At 47.9% G+C, this 25,245-nt stretch overlaps 1 protein-coding gene across 1 annotated transcript in view; it reads left to right on the top strand.

The window, feature by feature from the left end:
* Positions 1–25,245, top strand: part of LOC117431609 (peroxisome proliferator-activated receptor gamma coactivator 1-beta) — a 34,651-nt gene that overhangs the window by 5,655 nt on the left and 3,751 nt on the right. Inside the window, exons 2-11 of the mRNA XM_058996501.1 lie at positions 17,834–18,019; positions 18,266–18,478; positions 21,053–21,175; positions 21,550–22,447; positions 22,576–22,621; positions 22,902–22,948; positions 23,191–23,773; positions 24,078–24,129; positions 24,557–24,675; positions 24,854–25,005. Of these exons, the coding sequence (XP_058852484.1) occupies positions 17,834–18,019; positions 18,266–18,478; positions 21,053–21,175; positions 21,550–22,447; positions 22,576–22,621; positions 22,902–22,948; positions 23,191–23,773; positions 24,078–24,129; positions 24,557–24,675; positions 24,854–25,005 (2,419 nt within the window). The remainder of the gene's footprint in view (positions 1–17,833; positions 18,020–18,265; positions 18,479–21,052; positions 21,176–21,549; positions 22,448–22,575; positions 22,622–22,901; positions 22,949–23,190; positions 23,774–24,077; positions 24,130–24,556; positions 24,676–24,853; positions 25,006–25,245) is intronic.

The raw sequence follows: 25,245 nt of genomic DNA, 5'->3' as shown, positions 1-25,245 counted from the left end.
GGGACAAGCCAACACCTGCAAGCGTTTGTGTGCACATTTCCATTCTCCAGGAGTGAGGTAGAGTGGCAGAGGCGTTTGAGAGCGTAACTGTATTCAGTCGTTTCTGGGAGAGTAGGCAGCTGTATTTTTTTTTTTTTTATCTGACACTCTTTTGAACTCTGCTTTCCTGGGCCATGTGCCAGTACGATCTATAGCTGCACATTTCCATTAGAGTCAGTGAGGAGGCTTGACAGAGGCACTAGATGTGCAGAAGATAAACAAATGTGTGTGCAGGTCCCACACCCTCTCTGCACCCTACCCCACCCTCCCTGCACCCGGCATGCACTCTTTACACACTGAACAGCTGAGGACCTCGAACCCACAGCAGTGTTCTGATCACAGAGCTTCTCAAACCCAGCGCCCCCAGGTCCAGCCCCCACGTTTCTGTCTCGAAGAAACCGGGTTCGTTTATCTAAAATGCCCTTCTCTGTTCAGCTCTTGTCTCACAGTACTTAGTAGGAAATCCCCCTGTGAGATTGTGTTCTAAATTGTGCCGGCTAAAAATACAGTGATTTGAAAATTGACTGTCTGCATTAACTCCAGTGATATTTTGTCCTTATTAAGGCATATTTTCACAGCCAGGAAGACTTGAAGGAATTGCCTCGGATAGCGTTTTTTCCCCTTGTAAGGTTACCCTTCTTCATGGTTCTAATAAATAGCAGATCTCAACGCTGAATGGTGTTTGAATGCATTTCCCAGTACTGTTCATGCACTGGGTGCTGTTGCTGCATCCGAAGGCTGCAGGGCGACTCCCTTTCCTCCTTCGTTCTTCCTCTCTCCTCTAAGTAGTTCTATTCTGTGTGTGATATAGCCGCTATCCACCCTCTGTCCGTTAGGACTGGTCTCCCCAGTTCATTTCTCCTACAGTCCAGTGCTGTGCTTCTTTTCTCTGGTTAGCTGGGACTCAGAAAGAGAATGCTGTCTTCACATTCCCTCCTGGGCAGCAGTGGCATTCAGTGAAGTTCTGCTCTCAGTTCCTTCATTAGAGATTTAGTGCATCACTCAAATAAAATATCTGTTCCTGACATATCTGGGACTGTGTGGCTGCACGGTCGCTGACGGTAAACACACTGATAATAAGATTGAACAGCAAACAAACATTTGAAGAAGTTTAGGGGTAGATGGAGAAGCGGGCTATCTCCTGTTAGCTGGCTCCATGATTGCTTATTGATTTACTTGAAGGTATGTGTCCAGTAGGGGAGCTCTGAGGGACCATGCTGATTTGAAAGCCTAATGCTGAGTTCTGAGGAGAACAAGATAGAGTGTTTTGGCAGGGCTGGTTCTTCCAGTATGAATGTCTTTTCTATTCCAAAGAGACCCGGTTCAGTTGAAGGAGATCGCTGTGGAAGGTGAATCTAGCAATGTTCTGTGTCTGATGGGTAGCATCAGAACAAGTTTCTTGCGTTCGTTCTTAGACAGTGGATAGAACAGGCTCAGATTGTCCATACTAAACAGTGCCATGACACTACATACTATTCAGAGGTTCCTATTGGTGGAGCAGACCCCGGGTACATCCCCTAAACCATCCAGGACTTTAAACATTGAATCGTGTGGACTAGTGCTAAAAACAAATTTAGTAAGAGACATGTACAATCTTCTTAACCCCTTGCCTACAAATGAAAAGCACTGCCAGATAATGATGACATTTGAATAGAGAGAAATTGCAAAATGTACCTTTTTCACTTGAGGTCATGGTGAGACTATTATATTGTAGGAGGGGTGTGTATCATTGAGAGAGAGAGAGGGGGGGGGGAATGATGCTTTGTGGTGAGTTGTGAGCTTTGCAGGGACACTGCAATGACCCCCGAAAGGCTTGTTGAGTTGAGCGTTTCACAGTCTGTGCTGGATTGTGTGTGCAGGGGGCAGTGGGGGGGTTATGAGGCTTGTGCTGTCCTTTTCCAGAGTCATTAAGGATGTGAAACACACAGAAACCCAGTCGCTCTTTGTAAATAACTCCAGGCTGATGTGAGAAGTGAATAGCGTTGGGATTATTGGCGAGCTGCAGAGAATGAGCCCTGGCAGGGTTCAGAGGGTTGGGGGATAGGGGGCGGGGGAGCGAGGGAGTGGGGAAACAAGCAGCGATATTGCAGCAAACACTGGTGGGATTATTTCACAATTTTGAAAATCTGCTGTCGCTTTGGTATTTTATGTTAAATGAATGTGCACACATTTTTAACTTTACAGTATTACCAAATTACTCAGGACAAGTTACCAAGACCCCTGTGAATATGGTGCTTTATTACTGACATGGAGGGGGCTCTGGGCAGAATGGTTTAGTACAATCACAGTAACTGGTACAGATAACGCAAGCAAAGTCAAGTATCAAATGTCTCGACAGAGTGCCGCCTTCAAAAAGAAACCAATGAGATTTAGGTAGAAGACCTCTAAAGACTTTCTAGCTTTGAAACATTTCTTTGCAATGGTGAGAAAGCTCAGTATATCTGAGGCACGGTGCACACAGACTTACTGTACAGGACCTCCCCTACCGGAGCTTGAACTGAGCCAAACTGAGGCCTGCAAACTCGTGTCACTTGCGGCAGGTAGACGTGGACCCTGCACTGCTGAGGAGAGGAGCTGGTGGGAGCATCCCGGCTAGGAGGGCGGAGAGCGGGGGGAGTGGTGCTTGTGCAATGGCTCATTCCTGGTATAGTGGGAGTTGACCATCATTTCTCCAGTGATTGGTGCAGGCTGGCCAGTTCCCAGTCCACAGTAGCCTGTGGAAACAGTTTGGCACAGAGTCCTCGACGGTGTTGCAACAGAGTGTCTGAACTCCTTCCTCATTTCAGAGACTCAGTAGCAGTGTGGGCGCTAGTGTCTGTTACAGCAGCAGTGTGGGTGCTAGCGTCTGTTACAGTAGCAGTGTGGGCACTCTGTTACAGTAGCAGTGCGGGCGCTAGCGTCTGTTACAGTAGCAGTGTGGGCGCTAGTGTCTGTTACAGCAGCAGTGTGGGTGCTAGCGTCTGTTACAGTAGCAGTGTGGGCACTCTGTTACAGTAGCAGTGCGGGCGCTAGCGTCTGTTACAGTAGCAGTGCGGGCGCTAGCGTCTGTTACAGTAGCAGTGCGGGCGCTAGCGTCTGTTCAGTAGCAGTGTGGGCGCTAGCGTCTATTACATGACTGTGAAATGTTTATGCAGTCCTGAGTCATGCAGTTTTCTATGGCTGCATGTTGTGCGTCCCTCTCTTCGGTTCTGTCTGTCCATGTCTTCCCGTGAATCTCAGGCCAATCTGTTTTTCCCTTCCTGTCAACAGTATCTATTTCTGTTGTTGCTATCAGTTTATTTCCAGCACTGCTTTCTCCCTCTGTAGAAGGTCTCTCTATAAATACATCTGGATGCATTTTCTGTGTCTGTCTTTGTACTGTGCCTCTGTTTTTTCTGCATGCGTGTTTGTGTGAACGACCCTGTTAGAATTTGCACTGCTCTAATTACTGTACTGCTGTAGACAGAAAGAAATACAAAAATGTCAACCCAGTTTTGAAACGAGCACAATTCCGTGAGAGGAATCCAATCATTTCAGCAGTGAAAACAGAGCAGGAAACTGCTAAAGATGATAATTTAACAGCAGATTCCGGTCCTGTAACCGAGATGTATTTGTTGCAGTGTTTCCTACCGTTGTAATGTTTCTTTGACTCTCTTGAAGGGTGCTTGTTTTGCTCGTTCTTCAGAACAGGGTCCCTGGTGTTTGTTGTGTTTATCCTTAGGATTTTTTTCCCCTACTTTTTACAGTTACTGTTATCGTTTACACTATTGGAGGGCCTCTTGTGATGTGTTTGGGGTTCATATATATGAAAAGGTTTAATGTGTTTATTCTTAATATTCAAATTAGTTTAGGACAATAAATAAAAATGTAGCACGTCAAGCTAGCGTGAAGTAATGTTCCTGCTAGCCTTGGCTGGTGGTTCCCGGTGTCACGGTAGATGCTGACCCTGTGCATTCAGGGGTATGCTTCAAAGAGCTAGCTGGGAATTATAATCAAATAAGAGATGCTCAGAGAGGCCGTCTGAGCAGCAAATTAAACCAGTGCGATCAGCAACTGTGATTGAGATGCAGGTTTTAGCATTGTATTGTTCTTAATTAAGTGTGGTGCTGTACGTAATGCAGCAGTATGCGAGTGTAGATCTGATATTCTTCGATTTAAAGAATAATTCTAATAATAAAACAAGAGGCAGTGACTGCAGGGCAGTCAAGGGGTTATGAAGTGTCCAGGTCGGGGGTTTGACCTTGCTTGTGATAAATAGGAGGTGTGTGCCAGTTCAGGAGTCACTCCCTTCTGTCACCACGCTCTGTCTGAACACACAAACCTGTAGCTGCATGTTTCACTACCCCCCTGGGAGCCTGCAATAGAAAACAAACACGACACACGCACGATCCGGTTTAACCCTTCACTGACATCGTGACAGCATTGGGGCAGCTTGATTAGAGTTATGCAACGGGCACAGCCAGTGTTGTGTCAATGGCATGTCCCACTTTACTGCTCTTCTCATGCAAACTAAATGCTGCCACTGTAGCTGTCGTGTATGAGTGCAGTTTGATTTCCCTGCTTCAGATTTCATAGCTAGGGTTTTAATTTAATGCCTTCGTCATGCTAATTCTGCACAGGCCGGTAGCTACAGTCACTGTGAGGAGAGAGCGGGCATTTCATTGCTTGAAGGATTTACAACAGAAATTATAAGCAATGAATAGTAATCTGGGAAGGTTTAGGACAGTGGCGCCCAGAGCTTTGTAACAAGCGATGGGGAAAATCATCTTCTGATGGGCCCACTACAGTGTAGTGGACTGGGAGGCTGTGTGGCCTTGTGATTGCAGCAAAAATATGTACACAGGTCACAGACTGCCTTACCAAGACACACAGGTCTCCCAGACACGTCATAATTATGATGCATTTTTAAACAGTGTAGTTGTAAAAAAACCCTCTTCTTAAAATGGGTGTTACCTTTCTATTAGACACAGGTAAGTCCTTGTGCTATAAGGGAGTCCCCTCCCCCCGTTCTCCTCCTCCTCCCCCCCTCTCTCTTTTGCTCTCTGTAGGCATTCAGAGAACACTGCTCCTTTCTGGACCGGGGTAAGCATGTGATATCATGGGAAACAAGGTGCCCAGGAATACTTTTCAAAGGCACTGAATCTGGGCCATGGAAGTGTAATGGGCCCCAGGGGACGAGGAACACTTTCACAGCATTTCAATGACATGGTCCAGAGGTGAGCATCATTGGCAGCACGGCTCTCCGAGAACCAGGCAACCAGGCAACCTGTCCTTGTGCTCTGAATGGCCTTCATCGGGGTTGTGTGTCAGCATTTCCTGTCCTTGCGCTCTGAACGGCCTTCATCAGGGTTGTGTGTCAGCATTTCCTCAGCCTTTTCTAAGCAAGGGGAGGTGGGGAGGGGGCGATGCTTATGACACGACTTGACATCTCTCAGCTACAACACGTCGTATAGAACCTGCCTTTACCGGGAAACAGGGCAAGATTCCCAGCCAGCAACACAACTGGGTCTGAATTCAAATGAAGGCAACTGGAGCAATGCACCTCCCAAGACGCGTTTCAGAGTCTCTCTCACACACACACACACACACACACACACACACACACGTAGCTAGAAACAGACCAGTTCCTGCCTTGCTTAGCCACTGTGGTTAGAAACACCGAGACTGAGAAGTAGTGTAGAAAGTTTCTCATTGACATCATGCTCCGATTGTTCCAGGGCAGCAGTGGCTAGAAGACTTGAGCATGCGAAAGAAAGGAAACTAAGGATCCCTCGGGCTTATTAACTTAATGTAGCTTGATCCAGCTCCCTGCACTGCATGGCGGCCAGCAGGAGGCGCTGTGACAGTGCCTGTAGCCTGCACCTCACTCCCAGCAAAGGGCTCTCTGCAGGGAGGTGGAGAAGTGGAAAAACACTAGAACAAGGAAGTGTCTTAATAAATGCATGACTGCAGGCTAGCATTGCCATGCCTGGCGATCCGTCTGTCTCACTGCAGTCCAGAGTGGTCAGGAGGATTCACTATGAGGGGCTGATAGGAATCCTTTGCCTTTCTCATATACATCGTTGGTTACCTATGGTATGGAACCCAGTTGTCCTGCAGACATCATTCAGCTTGGCATTGCAAATCAAGACTTGATTATCTTTAATATCTGAAATAGGTAACTAGTTTAACAAATGCAGTGGTTTATCAGCTTCTGTAAAGGCTCATAAATCACTAATCTAAATGATCACAGTGAGAGTTCATTGTTGACAGGATTTTGCACGTACACCTCTGGCACGGTCAAAACAGTCAGAGTGCAAAATAAGTGCAGCATATCAAGCTGAGCTGTGCCCTTTGTTCAGATGCCTTCCTATGAAAACGGAATGTCGGGGGGGCGGGTTTTAATGTGTAACTAATCCCTATAATGAGAACCTGCTCCTAGAAGGGAGGCGCTGAGAGAATACAGTAGCAGCAGCGCTCCTGAAGTGCCCCTTGTGTCCACGTTTGGAATGAGCAATACCCTGTCACTGTATCGCGAGGGTCAAATGAAACGCTCAAGGAGGCTGCACAACCTTGTAGTTATAGTGGGGCTGGGGGAGGTGTGGAGCGGGAGGCACTGTAAGTACATAGAGCTGAGGGGCTGGGAGACACGGGGGTAAATTGCGTTTGTTTAGTTTATTTATTGTTTTATCCAGGTAGGCTGAATGAATTATACAACGACCCTGATTGTGATGCTTGCTGCATCTAGGATTCAAGCCCTTTGATATTTAAACCCTCATTTAAAACCAGAAAACATGACCTTTCGGAAAACGGGGGCCTGCCGGGAGATAGCGCCACAGGCTTCCTCCGAGACGCGCATAACCTTTGCAGAGACGAGAGAAACGGCGTTCTGAAACCTTTTTTCACTCGCTGAGGTGTCAGCTTAGGGGAAAACTGCAGGTTACTAACAGAGAGCGTCTCTGATGAGTACACAGCAATTCAGGCATTTGACAGAACTGACAGTGCTGTTAATTTGCCAACACTGGTAGTCGTTTAAACAATATGGTCTGACTGGGCAGAGATCTCAGACCAGGCCACTCAAAGTGTCTAAAGACCCATTCTGTATTATCTCAGCACCCCATGGTGTTTGAAGAGCACTGTGCTGTTCAGGCATGGCTGGATCTTTCAGCTCAGTGCTGGTGCTCCTAGCTAAACCAAGTTCTCAACATGTCCTCCCTCACCATGTGCTGTGGCTTGCTGGTACCTTCTACTTAAAAGAACAAGAAAAAGCCTTGCATGTTTGTGTGGGTGCAGAGTGGAGATTTCACCAAGCAGTACTGGAGCTAAACAGTCCTGCAGCCCTGGAGCACCTGGATCCCACGGCATGGAATTGAAGAGTTCAGATCAACACTCCTGCAGGTTAGAAACAGCTCTGTCGTGTTTTCTGTTTTTTCAGGTACAGTGTAGAGCAGGAATGAGACTGAGCTTACGATGCTAGTGCAGACCTGCACAGTGTGTGGGAATAAAATGTAATGTTTTCTGGAACACTGTGAACAATTCAATTATCTGTCTAGAGGGTATATGTTTAGAGGGTACTTCACAGTCTTACAAATGCAACAATATTTCAAGAGGGAGCGACAGAAAGCCATATAATTACAACAGCCAAATCAAGGACAATCAAGTATTCCTCTTGAAAAATAGTGTGCTTCTGTTCATCCGGCAATTACAGTGCAGATCTGTGTATTTCTTTTGTTTTTGAAGGAGTTCTGAGTCATGTTTTGATTTGTGGAAGAAACTTTTTGAAGGTTTTGTTAATATAGCTGCCATGAAATGTGGGAAACGTTCCGTGTGCAGACTGATTTATTTGAGAACTGATTTATTTTGATAGCTGATTTATTTTGATAGCTGATTTATTTGAGAGCTGATTTATGCTGTTCTAACCATTATATTCACTCTGCACTTTTGGGTTCAGACCACATCGGTTCAATCTCCTATCAGTGGAGTGGAAGGGGTCTTAGAATCCTCTCGTCTTGACCTGCCGATCTCAGCGCCTGGGCGCTGTGTAATTGGATTGCATGATGGTTTAGAGCCCACTTCATTTTCAGTCTCTGAAGGTGTCCAGTTTGGATAATGACATTCCACTTTGCAGGGCTAAGAACGACCCAAGGGGTTCCTAATAACCCCGCTCACATCATTGTACAGCCATCAACCTTGAGCTGCCCTCACCTCTGCTCCGGGGTGCACTGAAACCGCGAATCAGAACAAGATCTCCCCCGTCCTTGAGACGACAGCTGCCGTGCACAGCTGAGGGAAGGGAATCGGAAGTTTAATTACCCTTAACGACCTCACCTGATTGCTGCTCCTAGCAGATTCATTACAAGGGGCTCTGTGCTGTGCTGAAGTGGTAGGCTTGGCTACTAGCAAGGAAGCTGTCTGGTCTCTGAGTCACAGCTTTAGGAGAAACTCCCTTCCTGCATGAAGCAGCGGCCCTGGTGTGAGGGCACCCTGACACTGCTAAAGCATGTCTGTCTCTGAAGGACTGGGCGGCTGTGGAGGCAGGGCAGCCTTGTGTTTACAAATGAGGGACTGGACAGTATTGTCTTAATGGTATACTAGCAGGGACTTGGAGGCCGTGGGAATTCAAAGTTCAAGCCGAGAGACAGGGACGGCGTGTGACCTACTTGTTAGAGAAACACTGTGTGGAGCGCTCAAGTTTTTTTTTTTTTTTTTACTCAGAATTGTTGGGGAATGTGGAAAACAGCATTAGGATTCTGAAAGACTGCTTACCAATCCCCTCGATTAAAGGTCTGGTTTATTTATTTCTTGTTTGGTAACTTGCATTTGACGTAAAGTAAAAAAAAAAAAAGATAGGACTTTGAGTTCAAATCAAATACATCCTTCTGCCCATGCTGCTTCTACCTAAATGATCTGTAAACCCCTTTCAAGTCCAGCCCAGTGCTGCAGCCCACGCTGCTTCTACCTAAATGATCTGTAAACCCCTTTCAGGTCCAGCCCAGCACTGCAGCCCACGCTGCTTCTACCTAAATGATCTGTAAACCCCTTTCAGGTCCAGCCCAGCACTGCAGCCCACGCTGCTTCTACCTAAACGATCTGTAAACCCCTTTCAGGTCCAGCCCAGCACTGCAGCCCACGCTGCTTCTACCTAAACGATCTGTAAACCCCTTTCAGGTCCAGCCCAGCACTGCAGCCCACGCTGCTTCTACCTAAACGATCTGTAAACCCCTTTCAGGTCCAGCCCAGCACTGCAGCCCACGCTGCTTCTACCTAAACGATCTGTAAACCCCTTTCAGGTCCAGCCCAGCACTGCAGCCCACGCTGCTTCTACCTAAACGATCTGTAAACCCCTTTCAGGTCCAGCCCAGCACTGCAGCCCACGCTGCTTCTACCTAAACGATCTGTAAACCCCTTTCAGGTCCAGCCCAGCACTGCAGCCCACGCTGCTTCTACCTAAACGATCTGTAAACCCCTTTCAGGTCCAGCCCAGCACTGCAGCCCACGCTGCTTCTACCTAAACGATCTGTAAACCCCTTTCAGGTCCAGCCCAGCACTGCAGCCCACGCTGCTTCTACCTAAACGATCTGTAAACCCCTTTCAGGTCCAGCCCAGCACTGCAGCCCACGCTGCTTCTACCTAAATGATCTGTAAACCCCTTTCAGGTCCAGCCCACGCTGCTTCTACCTAAACGATCTGTAAACCCCTTTCAGGTCCAGCCCAGCACTGCAGCCCACGCTGCTTCTACCTAAACGATCTGTAAACCCCTTTCAGGTCCAGCCCAGCACTGCAGCCCACGCTGCTTCTACCTAAACGATCTAATAGTCAGATTGTAGAACTAAACAGAAGACGTCTTCTGAACTCCAAGTGTCCCTTGTCTAAGGTTTCAAAACAAACCCCAGAATAGGTGCAGAATATTTCGCTTACATCACAGCCCTGATCCCCTACCAGATCCAGGTCACGTGACAGGACTGTGCAGCGTCATGTGACAGGGCATTCTTTACATATCCTCTCCCGAAAATATGTGGCCTCCTCTTCGCAGTTTATACAGCAGATCAAATATTTCCTCAGGGATGTCTTCAGAGGCAGCACGAGATCAGTGCAGCAGAACTATGACCATATTTAGACTCACTGGTACAGGCATGCAGCTCTTCCATGGGCCGTTCTCAGAGAACATAGCTCTGGGGAAAAAAGACATCCCTTCCTGTTTCCACTGCAGATGTGGCTGTTTGAAGCTCCGCTTTTCAGCTCTGCTTCGCTTCCTGCGTATGCCAGCGGGGGCGCCAGTCTCCCCTCATATAGGAGGGCTGCAGATCTCCTTCAGTCTGTATTGCGGTGGTCTGCTGTCCCGCTCTTCTCCAGGAGCTGATCTGTGGGAGAGGCTGTCTGTTGGTTAAAACACAATATTGCCTTGCTGTGCACCATATGCAGCTGTTTTAATGAACAAGCCTGGTTAAATCCTATGGAAACTCTCTGATAGGGGTTGAAAAATAAACACAGTGCCTAGATTCTGGTCTGGCTAGATGAATCACTCCTGATTAATCATGTAGGCTATTTCTTACATGAATGTATCAGGGGTTGTGTATTTCAATGCATAACCCTGAGCACTGCATAGCTGCTGTTCTTTGAAGTACACCGAATAGTTCTTGATAGTAAGTATGTATGCATTCTCCCCCTGTCTCACTTAACTAATGATGATCATTTTATAATATTACAGAGGAGACCATCAGGGCAGTAGCTTGTGTCATGACCTGATGGGTAGTAAGGTGCTTTTTGCTCTCTTTTATTTGGGAGAAGCAGCTCCACTGATACAGATCTCTTTAGCGCTTGTACCAGTGCAGTCCAGTCCTGTAGCTGAATGCACTCCCCTCACATGTGGCTGGTTCCTATATCCTATTACAGTGTCCTGGACTCGCCGTTTATACCTGTGGCAATTATACGTGGGCCAAGTAACACCTACTGGCACGTGTAAAATGGCTTCTCTGCTGCACTGCCAGTGACCCAGTGAAGTGCTGCACTGCCAGTGACCCAGTGAAGTGCTGCACTGGCAGTGACCCAGTGAAGTGCTGCACTGGCAGTGACCCAGTGAAGTGCTGCACTGCCAGTGACCCAGTGAAGTGCTGCATTGGCAGTGACGTGTGTTCACCCCGTGTGTGACAGATGGGAGAGTGGAGGCTCTAATCCTATTCCTCGGATCTGCGTTACAGGTGTTTTTTTTGTTCTGAGTCTGGGCTGGAACCCCCTGGAGTGACACGCAGGCTGCCGTGTACTGTAGTGAATTCTGTGCCGATATTGTGCAATCCAAGCTGTGCTGTATTATAGGCATTGCCAAAGCTATCATTTCAAACAGCTATCTGAACCCATCACACCGCATTCCCAGATGCGGAAGGCTGTGCTCTTTTTGGATAATTGGGATTCTGGCATGCTGCTGTACTGCTGGTGTTTCCCTCTGTTCCAGGAAAGAACATGCTGCCCACTCTGAGAAATGCACTGAACTGAACCCCCTCAGAGCACAAGCTATTTCTAGATTAAAGCTGTTGGCATTGGACCAGAGTTAGCTAAAGGTTTAATTAGCTCACTGCATGGCTGTGTCTCCACAGATAATGCAGGAGCGTTTTTTTTTTTTTTTCTTTTATATAAATTCTGGCCTTTAGTTGCACTAACTCATGTATCGCTACACCGCTAGTGGTTAGAGCTGAGACTGGGGCAGTGGCACCTGACAGCACAGAAGAAGAAGAAGAAGAAGAAGAAGAAGAAGAAGCTGAAGAAGAAGCTGAAGAAGCTTGAGTGAGTCGTGGTGTTAACTCCTGATTTCCTAGTAAAACTGTCCCTTTATGTTTGCGCTGCCTGTGATTAACTCACAGTGCCCTCCCTGTCCCAGTGTTTGAGTTTCCATGACTACTTGCTGTTTCTCTGACGACAAAGTCACACATGCTACCGAGTCAGCTGAATTACAGTGTTTGCATTTCATATTTAGATTTAGTTTAATGTGAATCAATAGAGGCAACACAGGTGCTATTGTATCGAAAAAATAAAAAAATAAAAAAGTGAACTCTGACATGAAAGAAGCAGTTTCCATTCATCATGAGCCTTTTCACAAGCAACCCAAAGGCGTTGAACAATAGACTGGGAACGGACCTGAGCCAAAGCAAGCACCCACGACAGAGGGGTTCTGCAGTGATTTGAATGCATGTCATCAGAATCAGTGTCCTGAGGTTTTTTATTGACTGGGAGTTACAAAGGTTCGGGGTTCAACAGCCCGCAGCCCTGCCCTGCCATTTACACGAACAACCCAAACAGCTTTGTACTGTCTAAACCATAGGAGAGTTTCAAAAGAAGTCATCCGTATTTCTCATTCGATTTACCCTTCAGTACCCTTCTTTCCCTGGATGTGTCAGTTTGGGAGAATCGTCCGGGTGACTTCGGTGTGAGAGGGCGCAGTAACTTTTGGCCCTGTTCCCAGACTCTTTTTTTTCTTGTTATTTTATTATTATTATTATTTATTTCTTAGCAGACGCCCTTATCCAGGGCGACTTACAATTGTTGTTCTTATCATTTTACAGTTTGCGCTGCACCTCACTTTGCTCCTGGTTCCTTCTTACTGTAATGTTCAGCGATGCTGGTCTCTGCTTTTGTTCCCTTCCAGCGTGTAATTAATCAGCTGGTGTCTGGCGTTTAAAAAAGAGAAAACGAAAAGAGTTTGGGCTAGAGTGCAGGGACGTGGCTCAGCTTTCTACCAGAGTGTGTGTGTGTGTGTGTCTGTGTGTCTGTGTGGGTGTGCATGTTCATGTATGCGTGTCCGTGTGTGTGTGTCTGTGTGGGTGTGCATGTGCGTGTATGCATGTCCGTGTGTCTGTCTGTGTGGGTGTGCATGTGCGTGTTCACTTATGTTCATGTATGCGTGTCTGTGTGTGTGTGTGGACATGCCTTGAGCATGGGGGGTCTGTAGATAAAGTTCAGCGTCTTCAGAGATCCTGACACAAACTCGTTCCTGGTTTGCTAATTTTGCTTTCAAAAACAACTAATTTGTCTTCCAGACCAGGATGTTTGTGAGAGTTGAAGTTATAGATACATACAGTATTGCTGTATTGCTTGGCTGTGATGTGCTGTACTGTGCTTCCCTGTCATGTATGGTTTATTTCACTTTAAACTACGACTATATAGCTTTAACATGCTTTACAGTGCTTTATAAAGCTTTTACGATGTGCTTACTATGCCCCCCTGAAGTGCATTCACCATACATGGCTAATTTAGTATTCACTAAGAAGCTACTACTGTAGTTGTGGTGGAGCACAGTCAATTAAGCAGCCACCTCTTCAGGTCCTTATTAACAATAATCCTAATAATAAACTGTGTGTTACATGATCCGTTCCTGTGTCTTCCTATCGAGTTTGCAGATCCCGACCTTGCCTGAATCTATCAGAGCCCGTTCCTGAGCTGCACTCCCTGTGTGGATGCACGGTTGTAGGTCCTTGTCGCGCTTGCATCCAGAACCTGCTCTGTCCTTGACCCGCTCTTAATACTTCACTCTGAGACCCACACCAAGTTTGCCCTGTAATCCGTTGTTCATTATCTAGGATTAGATTCCGGTTTGCACTGACCTGCTGTCTTAGCTTTTCCTGGGGCCAGTTAGTTCACCGCGCTTAGTGTTGATGAAAATGCCAGTTCGAATGGCTAAAATGCTGGTTTCAGGCTCCTTACCCTAATTACAGGCTTAACTGTCGGCCACACGGGACTGGGATTAGGAACAGTATCGTGGGAACTGGGCACTGCTGCACTGGTGAAGTGCGGGCAGCTCGTAGATGCCAGCCTTGCCACATGGTTTTACTGAAGCTCTATTGACTGTTTCACTAGCCTCATTACTTGCTGTTGCTCAATCCTTTGTGCGTGCCGTTGCAAGTTATTGATGTTTATCAATCTTATAGCTCTCTGAAATCGAGAGGCACAAACGGAATGAACGGAAAGGGATCTGATACAGAACGACAACAAATTCAAATGTCATCTCACTGTCGGTCAGGTGTAGGGTCACTGTGGGCTGCCAGGACAGCACTGCGCTTTAGCATGACAGTGTCAGGAAGGTGTTTTGTCCTGGGATAAATCAGGGAAACTCTGGATTATCAGGGACGCCGTGCCTTACAGTGGATTTTGGAGACAGTCCCACGTGGCCTGGCATTAATGTTTACTCGCTCAGGTTTACACTAACCCAGTTACTTCTGGCTGCAGATCAGTGTGTTTATTGCCAGCCTCTCCCTTTCAGGGCTGCAGCTAGCAGCACCCATCTGTATCTGGCATCGCAAGTGTGGAGCTATTGAGAAGCCTCATCCGTCACAAGCAGCTTGTGTAAGAGTGAGTCACAAGACTGGGGATAATGACTAAATATAACATATCTTAGATCGCAGCCGCCGCCTCCATCAGAGAAGGGCTCCTAGATAGGAGCCTGTTACCTGGCAGGCGTTTCTGAGTGGGCTGGAAGCTTATTCAATCTGAAACTCGAGCTGAATCTGCTGGCTGTAAGGTCTCAGCTTTGTGATTCTCCGTCCTGTAAGATCTCAGCTTTGTGATTCTCCGTCCTGTAAGATCTCAGCCTTCTGATTCTCAGCCCTGTAAGATCTCAGCTTTGTGATTCTCAGTCCTGTAAAATCCCAGCTTTCTGCATTGAAGTAACCTGGTCCTCTTATCCTTTGCTCTATTAAATGCCTGTGAGTTCTGATGGTCCACGTTTGGTCCTGTACACAAGGGTCTTGAATGTTTTGCTCCTGTGCTGGTTTCAGAGAGAGTGGTTCAAAGTAAAGGGCACTGGAATAGCATTACGACACGCACATATCCTACAGCGTGACTGATTCCTAGGAGACAACAATAAGCTGTCCGGAAGCAGCCAAGCCTTATTCTGTGACTGAGTGGGATGCCACTGTGGACCTCTGGCAGACATCTGTGTAGCACATAGCAATGGATGCCGTGGGATATCATTATGAGGGTATTTTTAGCACTCCTCCTGACACTGAGCCCTGCACTGTAGAGGCAGGAAGGATGGAGTTGGAAGAACAGAAATGGAAAGCATGTTGAGCTGCGTTTACCTTTCCTTTTTTTATTTGATTATTCTATTTGCTTACAAATGCTGTACTGATGCCCTGGGGGCACTTGCAGGACAGAAAGCCCTTTCCTAATGGATTGCTGATACATCTTTAATGCCTGGCTGATTGGAAACAGGAGCTTCTAAATCTGCACCAGCCAGGCAGGTCTTAGAAACACAGACGGCTGGATTTGTCGCTGCTGAGTGGTCTGAAAGCCGCCCCGTTTTCAGGGGTATTAAGTTTTCATTTCAGACAATGTAATTACCTTGTTTAAATAACGTGTGTACAAGGGTTACTGTCAAGCCAGGCTGGGATGAAAGCTGCTGCAGAGATAGCATTTAACTGTACGGGGCGTAGGGAGAAAGCACAGTCCGAATGCATCAGCCAGGATTCTGTTAATGATGATAGGGGCTGTCTCTTCAGAGACACTCCCCTTGCACTGATAGAATGCATCAGCCAGGATTGTGTTAATGATGATAGGGGCTGTCTCTTCAGAGACACTCCCCTTGCACTGATAGAATGCATCAGCCAGGATTGTGTTAATGATGATAGGGGCTGTCTCTTCAGAGACACTCCCCTTGCACTGATAGAATGCATCAGCCAGGATTGTGTTAATGGTGTTAGGGGCTGGCTCTTCAGAGACACTCCCCTTGCACTGATAGAATGCATCAGCCAGGATTGTGTTAATGGTGATAGGGGCTGTCTCTTCAGAGACACTCCCCTTGCACTGATAGAATGCATCAGCCAGGATTGTGTTAATGGTGTTAGGGGCTGGCTCTTCAGAGACACTCCCCTTGCACTGATAGAATGCATCAGCCAGGATTGTGTTAATGGTGATAGGGGCTGTCTCTTCAGAGACACTCCCCTTGCACTGGTATGTGGCTGGGCTAATTTACATTCTCAGAAGCCACGCCAGGGGCAGTTTTATTTTAATATAGCACTACATGGCCTAGATAACATTGATCTTGCAAGGAAGTTACAGTAAGTCACAAGTTTATTATAATAATAACCACACGCGCTGACTTTCACAGTTATTTACTGAGCTTCTCCTTTATAGTTTCTGCTATACATTTTTTATTCTGAAAAAAAAAATTGAGATGAGTGATTGAGGGAAGCAGTGTTGTCTAGTCATTATAGCTGAGGAACTGGGCAAAAGTCTTAAAAGCTGAGGACTTGCTCAAGGCAGAGGGTGGACTTCTTGGTAGAGTCACAGCATGGAAGGGAGACAGGCAGACAGGCAGGCAGGCAGACAGACAGGCAGGCAAGCAGGCAGAGAGGCAGACAGGCAGGCAGAGAGGCAGGCAGGCAGGCAGAGAGACAGGCAGGCAGGCAGGCAGAGAGGCAGGCAGGCAGAGAGACAGGCAGGCAGGCAGGCAGGCAGGCAGACAGACAGAGAGGCAGGCAGGCAGGCAGTGAGGCAGGCAGGCAGTGAGGCAGGCAGGCAGGCAGAGAGGCAGACAGGCATGCAGGCAGGCAGTGAGGCAGGCAGGCAGGCAGAGAGGCAGAGAGGCAGGCAGGCAGAGAGGCAGAGAGGCAGGCAGGCAGGCAGAGAGGTAGGCAGAGAGGCAGGTAAGCAGTATGTTTCCCTTGTCCAATCAGTCCTGTCTTGTAATAAGAAATGTTACTTCTCAGGTGGGTAATCTAGCAGAGGAAATCATATCAATACCTTAATGGGAAAAAGAAAAGAAAAGAATTGTTGTTTCTTATTGATTAACTCGGCAAACCGTAAAGAATACAATAGAGAGACAGAGATGGTCTGGAAATAAAACCCAGCTGGAAGAATGCATTGGAATTGATTTTGCTCAGTCCCATTTTCTTAATACCGTGAGCCGGGAGTAGTGCAGAGAGGGAGGGAGGGGAGACGGGGGGAGAGCTGGGATGAGTCACCGAGGCACATGAGCGCGGATGTGAGAGGAGTGTTAATGCCTGCTCCTTTGAGACCTGGCCTGTTTGGAAAGTGCACCCCTGCTTCCCTCAGCCTGCCTAGGGTGTGTCTCTGTCAGGATTGAAACAGAAGTCAGCACTGATACAGGCTCAGAGGGGAAGGGGGGAGCTTTTAAAGGGAATGAAAAGCACAGTGGCACTGATTAACCTTCTCCACCTGAAATAAAAAATAAAAAAAAACTTTCCTTTTAAATACAGCATACCTTAACCTTCACCCTGACCCTAACCCTGACCCTAACTCTATCCCTTTAACACATTATACAGGGTTAGAAGCAGTCCTGTTCTGAGTATTATTTGTATGCTGAAGCATGACCAAACTGTAAGAACACAAGAAAGAACACAGCGTACTCCAGGCTCTGAATAATTCAATATAAAAAACAGTGTGCTCAGCAAGCAGCTGACCTACTACTGTATGGTTCTGAGTGATGATGATACCTCAGAACAGCACAGGAGCGTGCAGCAGCTCCAAACAATGCTGTCTCATGCACTGTGTTGTTTTTTTTATTATCTCAACCTGATATCTGCATAATCCACTCAGTTAGTTTAGTACATTTTCTTATGAACATAGGAACTCCTGACAGAACTGGTAGGGTGTAAGGCACAGCCATGGCGGTGTGACCCTGACTCGACATTGCACACTGATGCATCAGCCAGTCTAATAGCCTCTAATTCCTGCAGGGAGCCTGGTGGTGGAGCTCTTGTGAGACATCAGTAATCTTCAGTGTTTGATACGGACCCACCTGATCCCGTGTGTGTGTGTGTCGTGCGAGGGACAGTCCGTGCTCTGCTGCGTTTGATTCACACGCTTGTGTTTGTTGTGTTTCCTGCAGTTCGGAGAGAAGGAAGCCTGCACTGACCGCCTGGACGCTGATTTCCCTGAGATTGACTTCTTCCGCCTGGACTCCAGCGATTTCGATTCTGCCAACTGCCTCAGCGAGCTGCAATGGTGCCACGACCAATCAGCAGCCTCCTCTGCCTCCAGCCAGTTCAGCGTGGGCGACTCAGAGGTCTTTGAGGTGTGCACAGTTACAGTAGGGGGGAACCAGGGCAGGGCAGCAGATTGGGGTTTCTCTGTAATCTCACTCTCTCTCCCCTATAGAAATAATGAGGCTTTTAATCAGGAGTGTCATGTCTCACTCCTCTATCATTCACTCTCACTCCCTATATCACTCCCTCAGTCTCACTCTCTAGCTCAGTCATTGTCTCATTCTCGCTTATTCTCTGTTTCACTCTCTCTCACTGTCTCACTCTCCCCCCCTCAGACAGAAGAGGAGAATGCTGCGCTGCTGGCTGCCCTCACAGACAGTCTGGATGGGACGGTAGTGGACGAGGTGGGGGGGCTGTCTGTGTTCCCCTCGCTTGGGGAGGTGGCTGAAGGGCAAGAGAAGGAGGAGGAGGAGGAGGAGGACCCCAACTTAGAAGAAAGTCACCCATTCCCAGCCCCCCCCAGCCCAGAGACTGAAGACCTGTCTCTAGTAAGAACCCTTCCTTCCTGTTTATGGTGGATTTGGATGGGCCTCTGACTACCCCTCAGCATGGGTATGATAGGCAACAAAGGTCTGAATTTTTCTAATTTTGGGCTTTTCGATTCTCATAGCTACCGCTCTAACAGAAACCTTCTTTCAGGCATGTTACTGCTGGAGACCCCTGGAGCTGGAGAGCCTCTCCTGGCAGCGCCCCCTCCTTCTCATGACTGTCTCTCACTCTCACACTCTCAGAGCCTCTCCTGGGTGCGCCCCCTCCTTCTCATGACTGTCTCTCACTCTCACACTCTCAGAGCCTCTCCTGACAGCACCCCCTCCTTCTCATGACTGTCTCTCACTCTCTCACACTCTCAGAGCCTCTCCTGACAGCACCCCCTCCTTCTCATGACTGTCTCTCACTCTCTCACACTGTCCTCTCTCGCTCTCTCTCGGAGGGTGTACTGTGTATCCTCTACCTGTCCAGATAAGGTCCCCTATTCCTACCTCTGGAGCTGTGACCGACAGAGAGAACAGCTGTACCCTTTTCACTTGAAGCCCTCTCTCATACTGTGACTACCCCCCTCTTCTTTCATTTGAGTAAATAAGCTTATGTTACCCCGTTTACACTTGCCTGCTGCAAGGAAGTCAGCAGTGGGGATGCAGTCATGTACCATAAATCATCCGTTCCCTTTGGATGAGATTGTGTGGATCAAAGTGAGACTCTCAACAAGTAAAGAGAACAGCAGCTCCATCAAATTACCCTTTTCAACCTCACTCTGTGTTTTGTAAATTGTGGCTTGTTGGCGATGCATGGACACAGAAGCGGACCAGATTTCATTATAATCACACGGGGTTTGAGTGATGTGTTTTGCATTGAAACTCAACGCTGTGCAGCTTTTGATCTGGCGAGTGTAAAGGGGGTGGTATATTCGGCATGTGGATGCTTCTGTCCTTTTCTTTCACCTTTGCTGTATATAAGATGTTTAAGTGATGTGTTTAAAAGATGAGTATGGATTGAGGAATTACGAAACAGGCTTAGGTTGGAAATGGGTTTCGTTCACTTAAGGAAGGTGTTTTCTTTTAAAAGCATGCCTTTTGAGTTCAGTAAAACCCTCTCCGTTGCGGCCAGTGCCTTTAATTGTGTAATTAAGGGTTCGGAATTGGGAATCAGGAGCACGGCAATGAATTCCAGGTTGATCTGTAGCCTTGGCAGTGTGAAACGTGTCTTGAATGCCAATGTGTTTGCCTTTCTAAGACATCTCCTCCAGTAACAGGACCGTGCGGTGCAGAATACAGACAAGCAGGGACACAAGCGACTTCTTCAGGGTAGAGGTCCCGATGGCCAGCACAAATAGTTCAAGGACTTTATTTCCATGGGATGCTAATGTCAGTCCCTGACTTCATTGAAATGAACAGCAGCCTAATCAAGAATGGCAAGGAGCCATGACGTGCGTGCCGTTGAAAGTGACCCAAGCTGCAAATGTGACTGGTTATCAGGCTGGTTTAGAAAGTCCTGCCACATCTTATCAGCAGATGGGTTCGTTTACTGGAGTACTTAATTGCGCTAGAGTGTATGAGCTACAGAATATTACAGTGAAGCTACTATGCAGACTACGCATTCTCTCTTGAAAAACCACCATGACCACCAAAACCACTTCTGGAATTTCTAGCTGGAATTAGAGACTGACTAATAAAGGATAACTTTTTTAAACTATATATATATATATAAATGCCTAAATGTATATGTTAAGATGTAAGATGTAAGAATGTGTGAGTCATCACTGAAATGGCTCTGAGAAAGCTCTTACACAAGTTTATCAACTGTATTTTTTTTTTTTTTCCTGGGTTGTGTAAGCCTGTGAAATTGTCTACTTTTAAGTGGCGTAGAGCTCCACCTTGTGTTCTTTGCCTGTAACTGCACCTCAATTTTAAGTGATTGGCCTGTACAATAGAGAACAAGGGGAGTATTCATAAGGGGAGCCAGGAAACTGCAGTCTTTATGAAAGAAACTTCTTGTAGTGCCAAACTGTTTTTCATTGAATGTAGTAACCCTCTCCCCGCTTCCCTGATTACCCAGCAGATACTAGTAAAAACAAAATCATTCATGATATTGCCAAGTTGGCACAAATGGGAACTGTGTGTCGCCTCCTCTGTTGTCGTCCTGGTCAGTGGGGGGCGCTCTATTCACGTCACAAAGTCATGTACGCTCCCGCCTTCTATCTGACTGTTTTGTAGAAACGATAATGAGCCAGACCATGCTATAGAAAATAATCTCACCTGTGCCCTGCTTCGTCCAGCTCAATGCAAGTGTCTATAAGCAACTTCCTCTGGTCCTTTTCCAGCAATAGAAACCGCTAGAATTGAACTGTACAATTGTTCTCAGCAAGGACTCAATGCAGCTCTGGAAGTGGGGCTTCATTTTAGGAGTTTGATGTCCAGGTTTTGCAGCTTGTGTCAAGGGCGGAGGGGCAGAGCGGAGGGGGTTGTGGTTTCGGGGGTATAGGGGATTGTAGTGGTTTTAAGCAGTGATATTTGTCAGTGTCTGTTATGTGTGAATTACAGTTGTTCCCAAACTTCTCCCCACAGCTCAAGAAGCTCCTACTCTCCCCCGCCAACGTGCCTGTCAGTTATGAAACGCACAAACAAGGCAGCATCCATCGTCATAGCAACGGGATCCACAAGTCTAAATCCCAGCGGCCTTCAGTCAAGGTAAGAGCCTCTCTTCCCTCCTTTAAGACTGAAGATGCTGGAGCAACATGTCAATAAATGTTAGAGTTTTCTAAACAACGTGGTTGGAAATGGGCAGGTATTTCTGAATGGTCTTTTTGTTTTTAATGCAAACCTTCTAGTTTTAGAGCAAATACTTGCAAACTAAAAATTAAATCAAAACTTTTTGTCAATTTTTTGGCACGTCTCTTTTATATGGTAAAGAAAAAAGTGTAAAAAACGTGTGTTTTTACATTAGAATTCCGATGAGTGAGATGATCGTATGTTAAGAGAGTTCTTTTCTCTAAATACGGTAATGAATAAATCAACAAAAGGTTTAACAGAGAGATCATGTCTGCCCCCTGCTGTCCCCACAGTGTCTGAGCGGCTTGGACAGAAAGCCCAGAGGATTCCTCCCCCCCAGTCGCAAGTGCTCAGAGCTGCACCGGCACCTGACCTGCTCCCCTGAGACCGAGGACAGTGAGGAGGAGAGCGGCTCCGAGGAGGACTCCTCCAGTGAGGCCGAGGCCCCCGCTCCGCCCGCCCCCCCACAGTACTCCTCGCCAGAGGAGCTGCGCTCGGTGGTGGATCTCATCAGGTACATGCACACCTACTGCCTTCCCGTCCGCAAGCACCCTGGCTCGGACAGGAGGGAGCGCGAGTGCCCAGGCTCCGTGCGGAGAGCCAGGCCGGACTGCCCCTTGCCGAGTGTCAAGGCAGCCCCTCAGACAGACAGCTGCGAGCGCACGCGGGGCATGTTTGTGCGCAAGAGAGAGGTGAAGGGGCATTCGCTACTCAGGGAGCTCTTAGAGTCAGCCTCCCGCTACGACGTGAGCAAGCCTTACAGGATCCGCAGCCCTCCCTACATCGCCTCCTGCTCTCCCAAAGGGACTCTGCCCTGGCCCCCTGTGATGAAGCAACAGGACTGCAAGGTCAAACCGGAACCAGTGAATGCTGTTCCGAGAGCCACGGAGAAGGAGACGACTCCAGATTGTACCCAGGAGCCCACAGCGTCAGCACCAGGAAGGAAAGTAGAAGGGGCCTCCTTTTCTGTGAGGCGCTCCAGGAGACTGGCCTCATGCCCCGGGCGCTTTGCCAAGAAGCCCAGGGGGGGAGGAGCATGGAGGGTGAAGGCGGAGCCAATGCCTGGCCTGGGGGAGGGAAAAGAGGTGGGGTCTACAAAGCCCCGCCCAGCAGAAAGACCCAGCCAAAGCACCTGCTGCAAGAAGGAATTGGAAAAGTCAGCAGTGATCAACTCATCGGCAGCTCAAAATGGTACGGCTGATATTTTTAAACTTATTATAAATGAGGAGGCTTATGCTTTCCTCAGGCCAGGGGTCTATTTTGTTGTGACTAATTCATTCTATTAACTGTGGTTCATTTCTGCCTGATGTTTCTTACAGAGAAACGTGCCTGCCTGACCCTTCCTCTGGCTCCCAAGCCCCAAGGGTAGGTGTCTGCTTACATCACAGATTTATAAATCAGTCAACTGCAAAATAGGTATCTTACCAAGAGGCTGTAACTCACTGCTTCCCTTTGTGAGAAAGCAAACTCCATACCGTAAGCAATCTGCATATGTCGTGTATGTGAAAACGTTTTGCCACACTCTTTCGGCATACCGCCCATAGCGCTGTTGTCAGTGGTATATTGGTATTAGATACTGGTATAAGAACTTTGGCATGGCTTGTGAAATGTGTGACATTCATGTTCTCCTCTCTGTCTTGTGCAGTGATAACAAGCCCTTTGAACAGAGAGTGGAGCTGTGTGGAACAGCAGGTAAGCAGACAGGGCAGTCTCTTCACAGTGAGCTGCACAGGGAGCCCCTCTTTATACACTAATGCCATGTACAGGTCCCAATACGAGATGTGTCGCGATACATGTGAGGGTCCTGATAGGCTACCTGTCTGATGCGTGATAAGATCACTGATCATTTGATGACGCACCTTTTTGTTGAAAGACACTAATTAACTAAAACATGACCAACTCGTGTCGATGTTTGTTTGTTTGTGTGCGCGCAGGGCTCACACCTCCCACCACACCTCCACACAAACCACTCGAGGAGGACCTCTTCAAGCCGGAGGTCAAAGGGGAGTCCCCCCCGAAAGGATCCTGCCTGCCTGCGGGGGGAGGGGGGAGACCAGCCTCACGGAAGACGCTGGAACAGACAGAGCTGTACGCGCAACTGCGTAAAGAGGGCAAGGCGGGCGAAGAAGTGGCGAGCCAGGGGGGCAGGAGAACCGTCCAGCGCACCTTCGGGGACCACGACTACTGCCTGCAGAGCGTGCCAGGGGAGCGCCGCAAGAAGCCGTCGCCCCCTGTCTGCCAGGAGGAGGAAGAGCACGCGGTCAGCGCCAGGCTGAGGCGACACTTCGGCCCAGCACGCGACGAGTGGCTCTTCTCCAAGGTGCCGGAGTACCTGCGGTGGCCAGACAGCGAGGGGGAGGGCTCCCCGCGGTCCCGATCCGGGTCACCCCTGGCCTTAGCCCCCCGTAACTCCGGGGAGTCCCCAGAGCGCTCGTCACGCCCCCCGACTCCAGGGCGACCTGCCTCCTGCACCCCGTGCTGTCGTTCCAGATCTCCAAGCGGGCGTCAGAGCTTCAGGTAGCAGACGCTGCTTATTTCTGTCGTCCCACCTCTTCTTCCCATGCCATGAAGTTGCAGCAAATAGTGCCGTTCTTTATGTGTGTGAACTGTGAAACCTATTTATCAAGACATTTCTGCTGTAAGTGTCGCATATTAGTGGATATGCATTGGGAAGGTTTGAATATTTTATTCTGTTAGGCATGTACAGGCAGCATTGTTTTACCTGCTAGCAAAGCACTTAACCACTTCTTGAAAGCTGTTCTTTTTGTCAGCCTAATTTCCCAAGAAAACCAAAAGCTTCCCTTTCTCTGTCTCTCCACAGCTGTGAGAATTCGGAGACGTGTCACAAGGAGAAACAAAGAAATAAAAGCAGTGTAAGTGGGAGTAAAGTTGGAAATCAAAATGCTTGTGTAGAATACCTCTTTTAATTGTTTCTACTGCATGTACTGTGTGTGTGTGTGTGGGTGCGTGTGTGTGTGTGTGCGTGGGTGTGTCAGTGTGTTTGTGTGTGTGTCTGTGTGTGAGTGCGTGTGTGTGTGCATGCGTGTGTGTGTCGGTGTGTGTGTGCGTGTCTGTGTGTGTGTGAGTGCGTGTGTGTGGGTGTGTGTGTGTGCGTGTGTGTGTGTGTGTCTGTGTGTGCGTGTGTGTGTGTGTGTGTGCGTGTCTGTGTGTGCATGTCTGTGTGTGTGTGTGTGGGTGTGTGTGTGTGTATACAGCCTATTCTGTTATTGAAATCTATGTGCATCTCAAGGACTTGTGCAGTTTTAATAAACACATTCTTCATTGTGTTTCTTTGCGCAGGATGATTGTCGCGTGTTGTGCATTCACCACCTCCCGAACAGAGTCACCCAGCCAATGCTTCGGCGACGCTTTGAGTCATTCGGAGAGCTGGAGGACTGCAGAATCGTCATGAAGAACAAGTACGTAGTGGATCCTTATTTTAATTGTGTTACGTTTCCATAGCCCCAAACACAAAGCGGAGGTGACAGTTCCCAGCCTTGGTGCTTCTGTAAAAGAACAGATCGATCCGTACTGTATCGATGCACTTCAAATGGGTTTGTGTTGCGGGGATTGTAAACTGTTTTGCTCTCTCCTCAGCGAAAAGTGTGGCCTCATTACCTACAAGCAGACTGGCTCCACCCCCCCGGACTGGACGAATGAGCAGGCGCCTCGGAAGAGACGAGAGCCCGCCCCCCAGATTACCATTGGAGGTCTGCGGAGGTTCTGCAGGAAGCCCTACATCGACCTGGGTGAGGCAGAGGGCACTGACTCTCATTACTGCAACATGTTGCTTACAGAGAGCCCCTGCTGCACTGAAACAGGGGCCGGCTGCTACCTGACAAATAGTTCACAATTACACTGAATCTTTGCTCTGTTTAATTTCTTAACCACAATTAGCTTTTAAGTCTTCACTCGTTACAGAACCACAGAACCATCAAAGTGTCAACCAATTTTAGACTATGCATTTTATACCTTTTAGAAAAAAACAT

This window comes from Acipenser ruthenus, chromosome 22 (genome assembly GCF_902713425.1).
Source record: "Acipenser ruthenus chromosome 22, fAciRut3.2 maternal haplotype, whole genome shotgun sequence".
Taxonomy (NCBI): domain Eukaryota; kingdom Metazoa; phylum Chordata; class Actinopteri; order Acipenseriformes; family Acipenseridae; genus Acipenser; species Acipenser ruthenus.
Note: the sequence above shows the minus strand (reverse complement) of the source record. Positions and strands in the feature narration are given on the sequence as shown.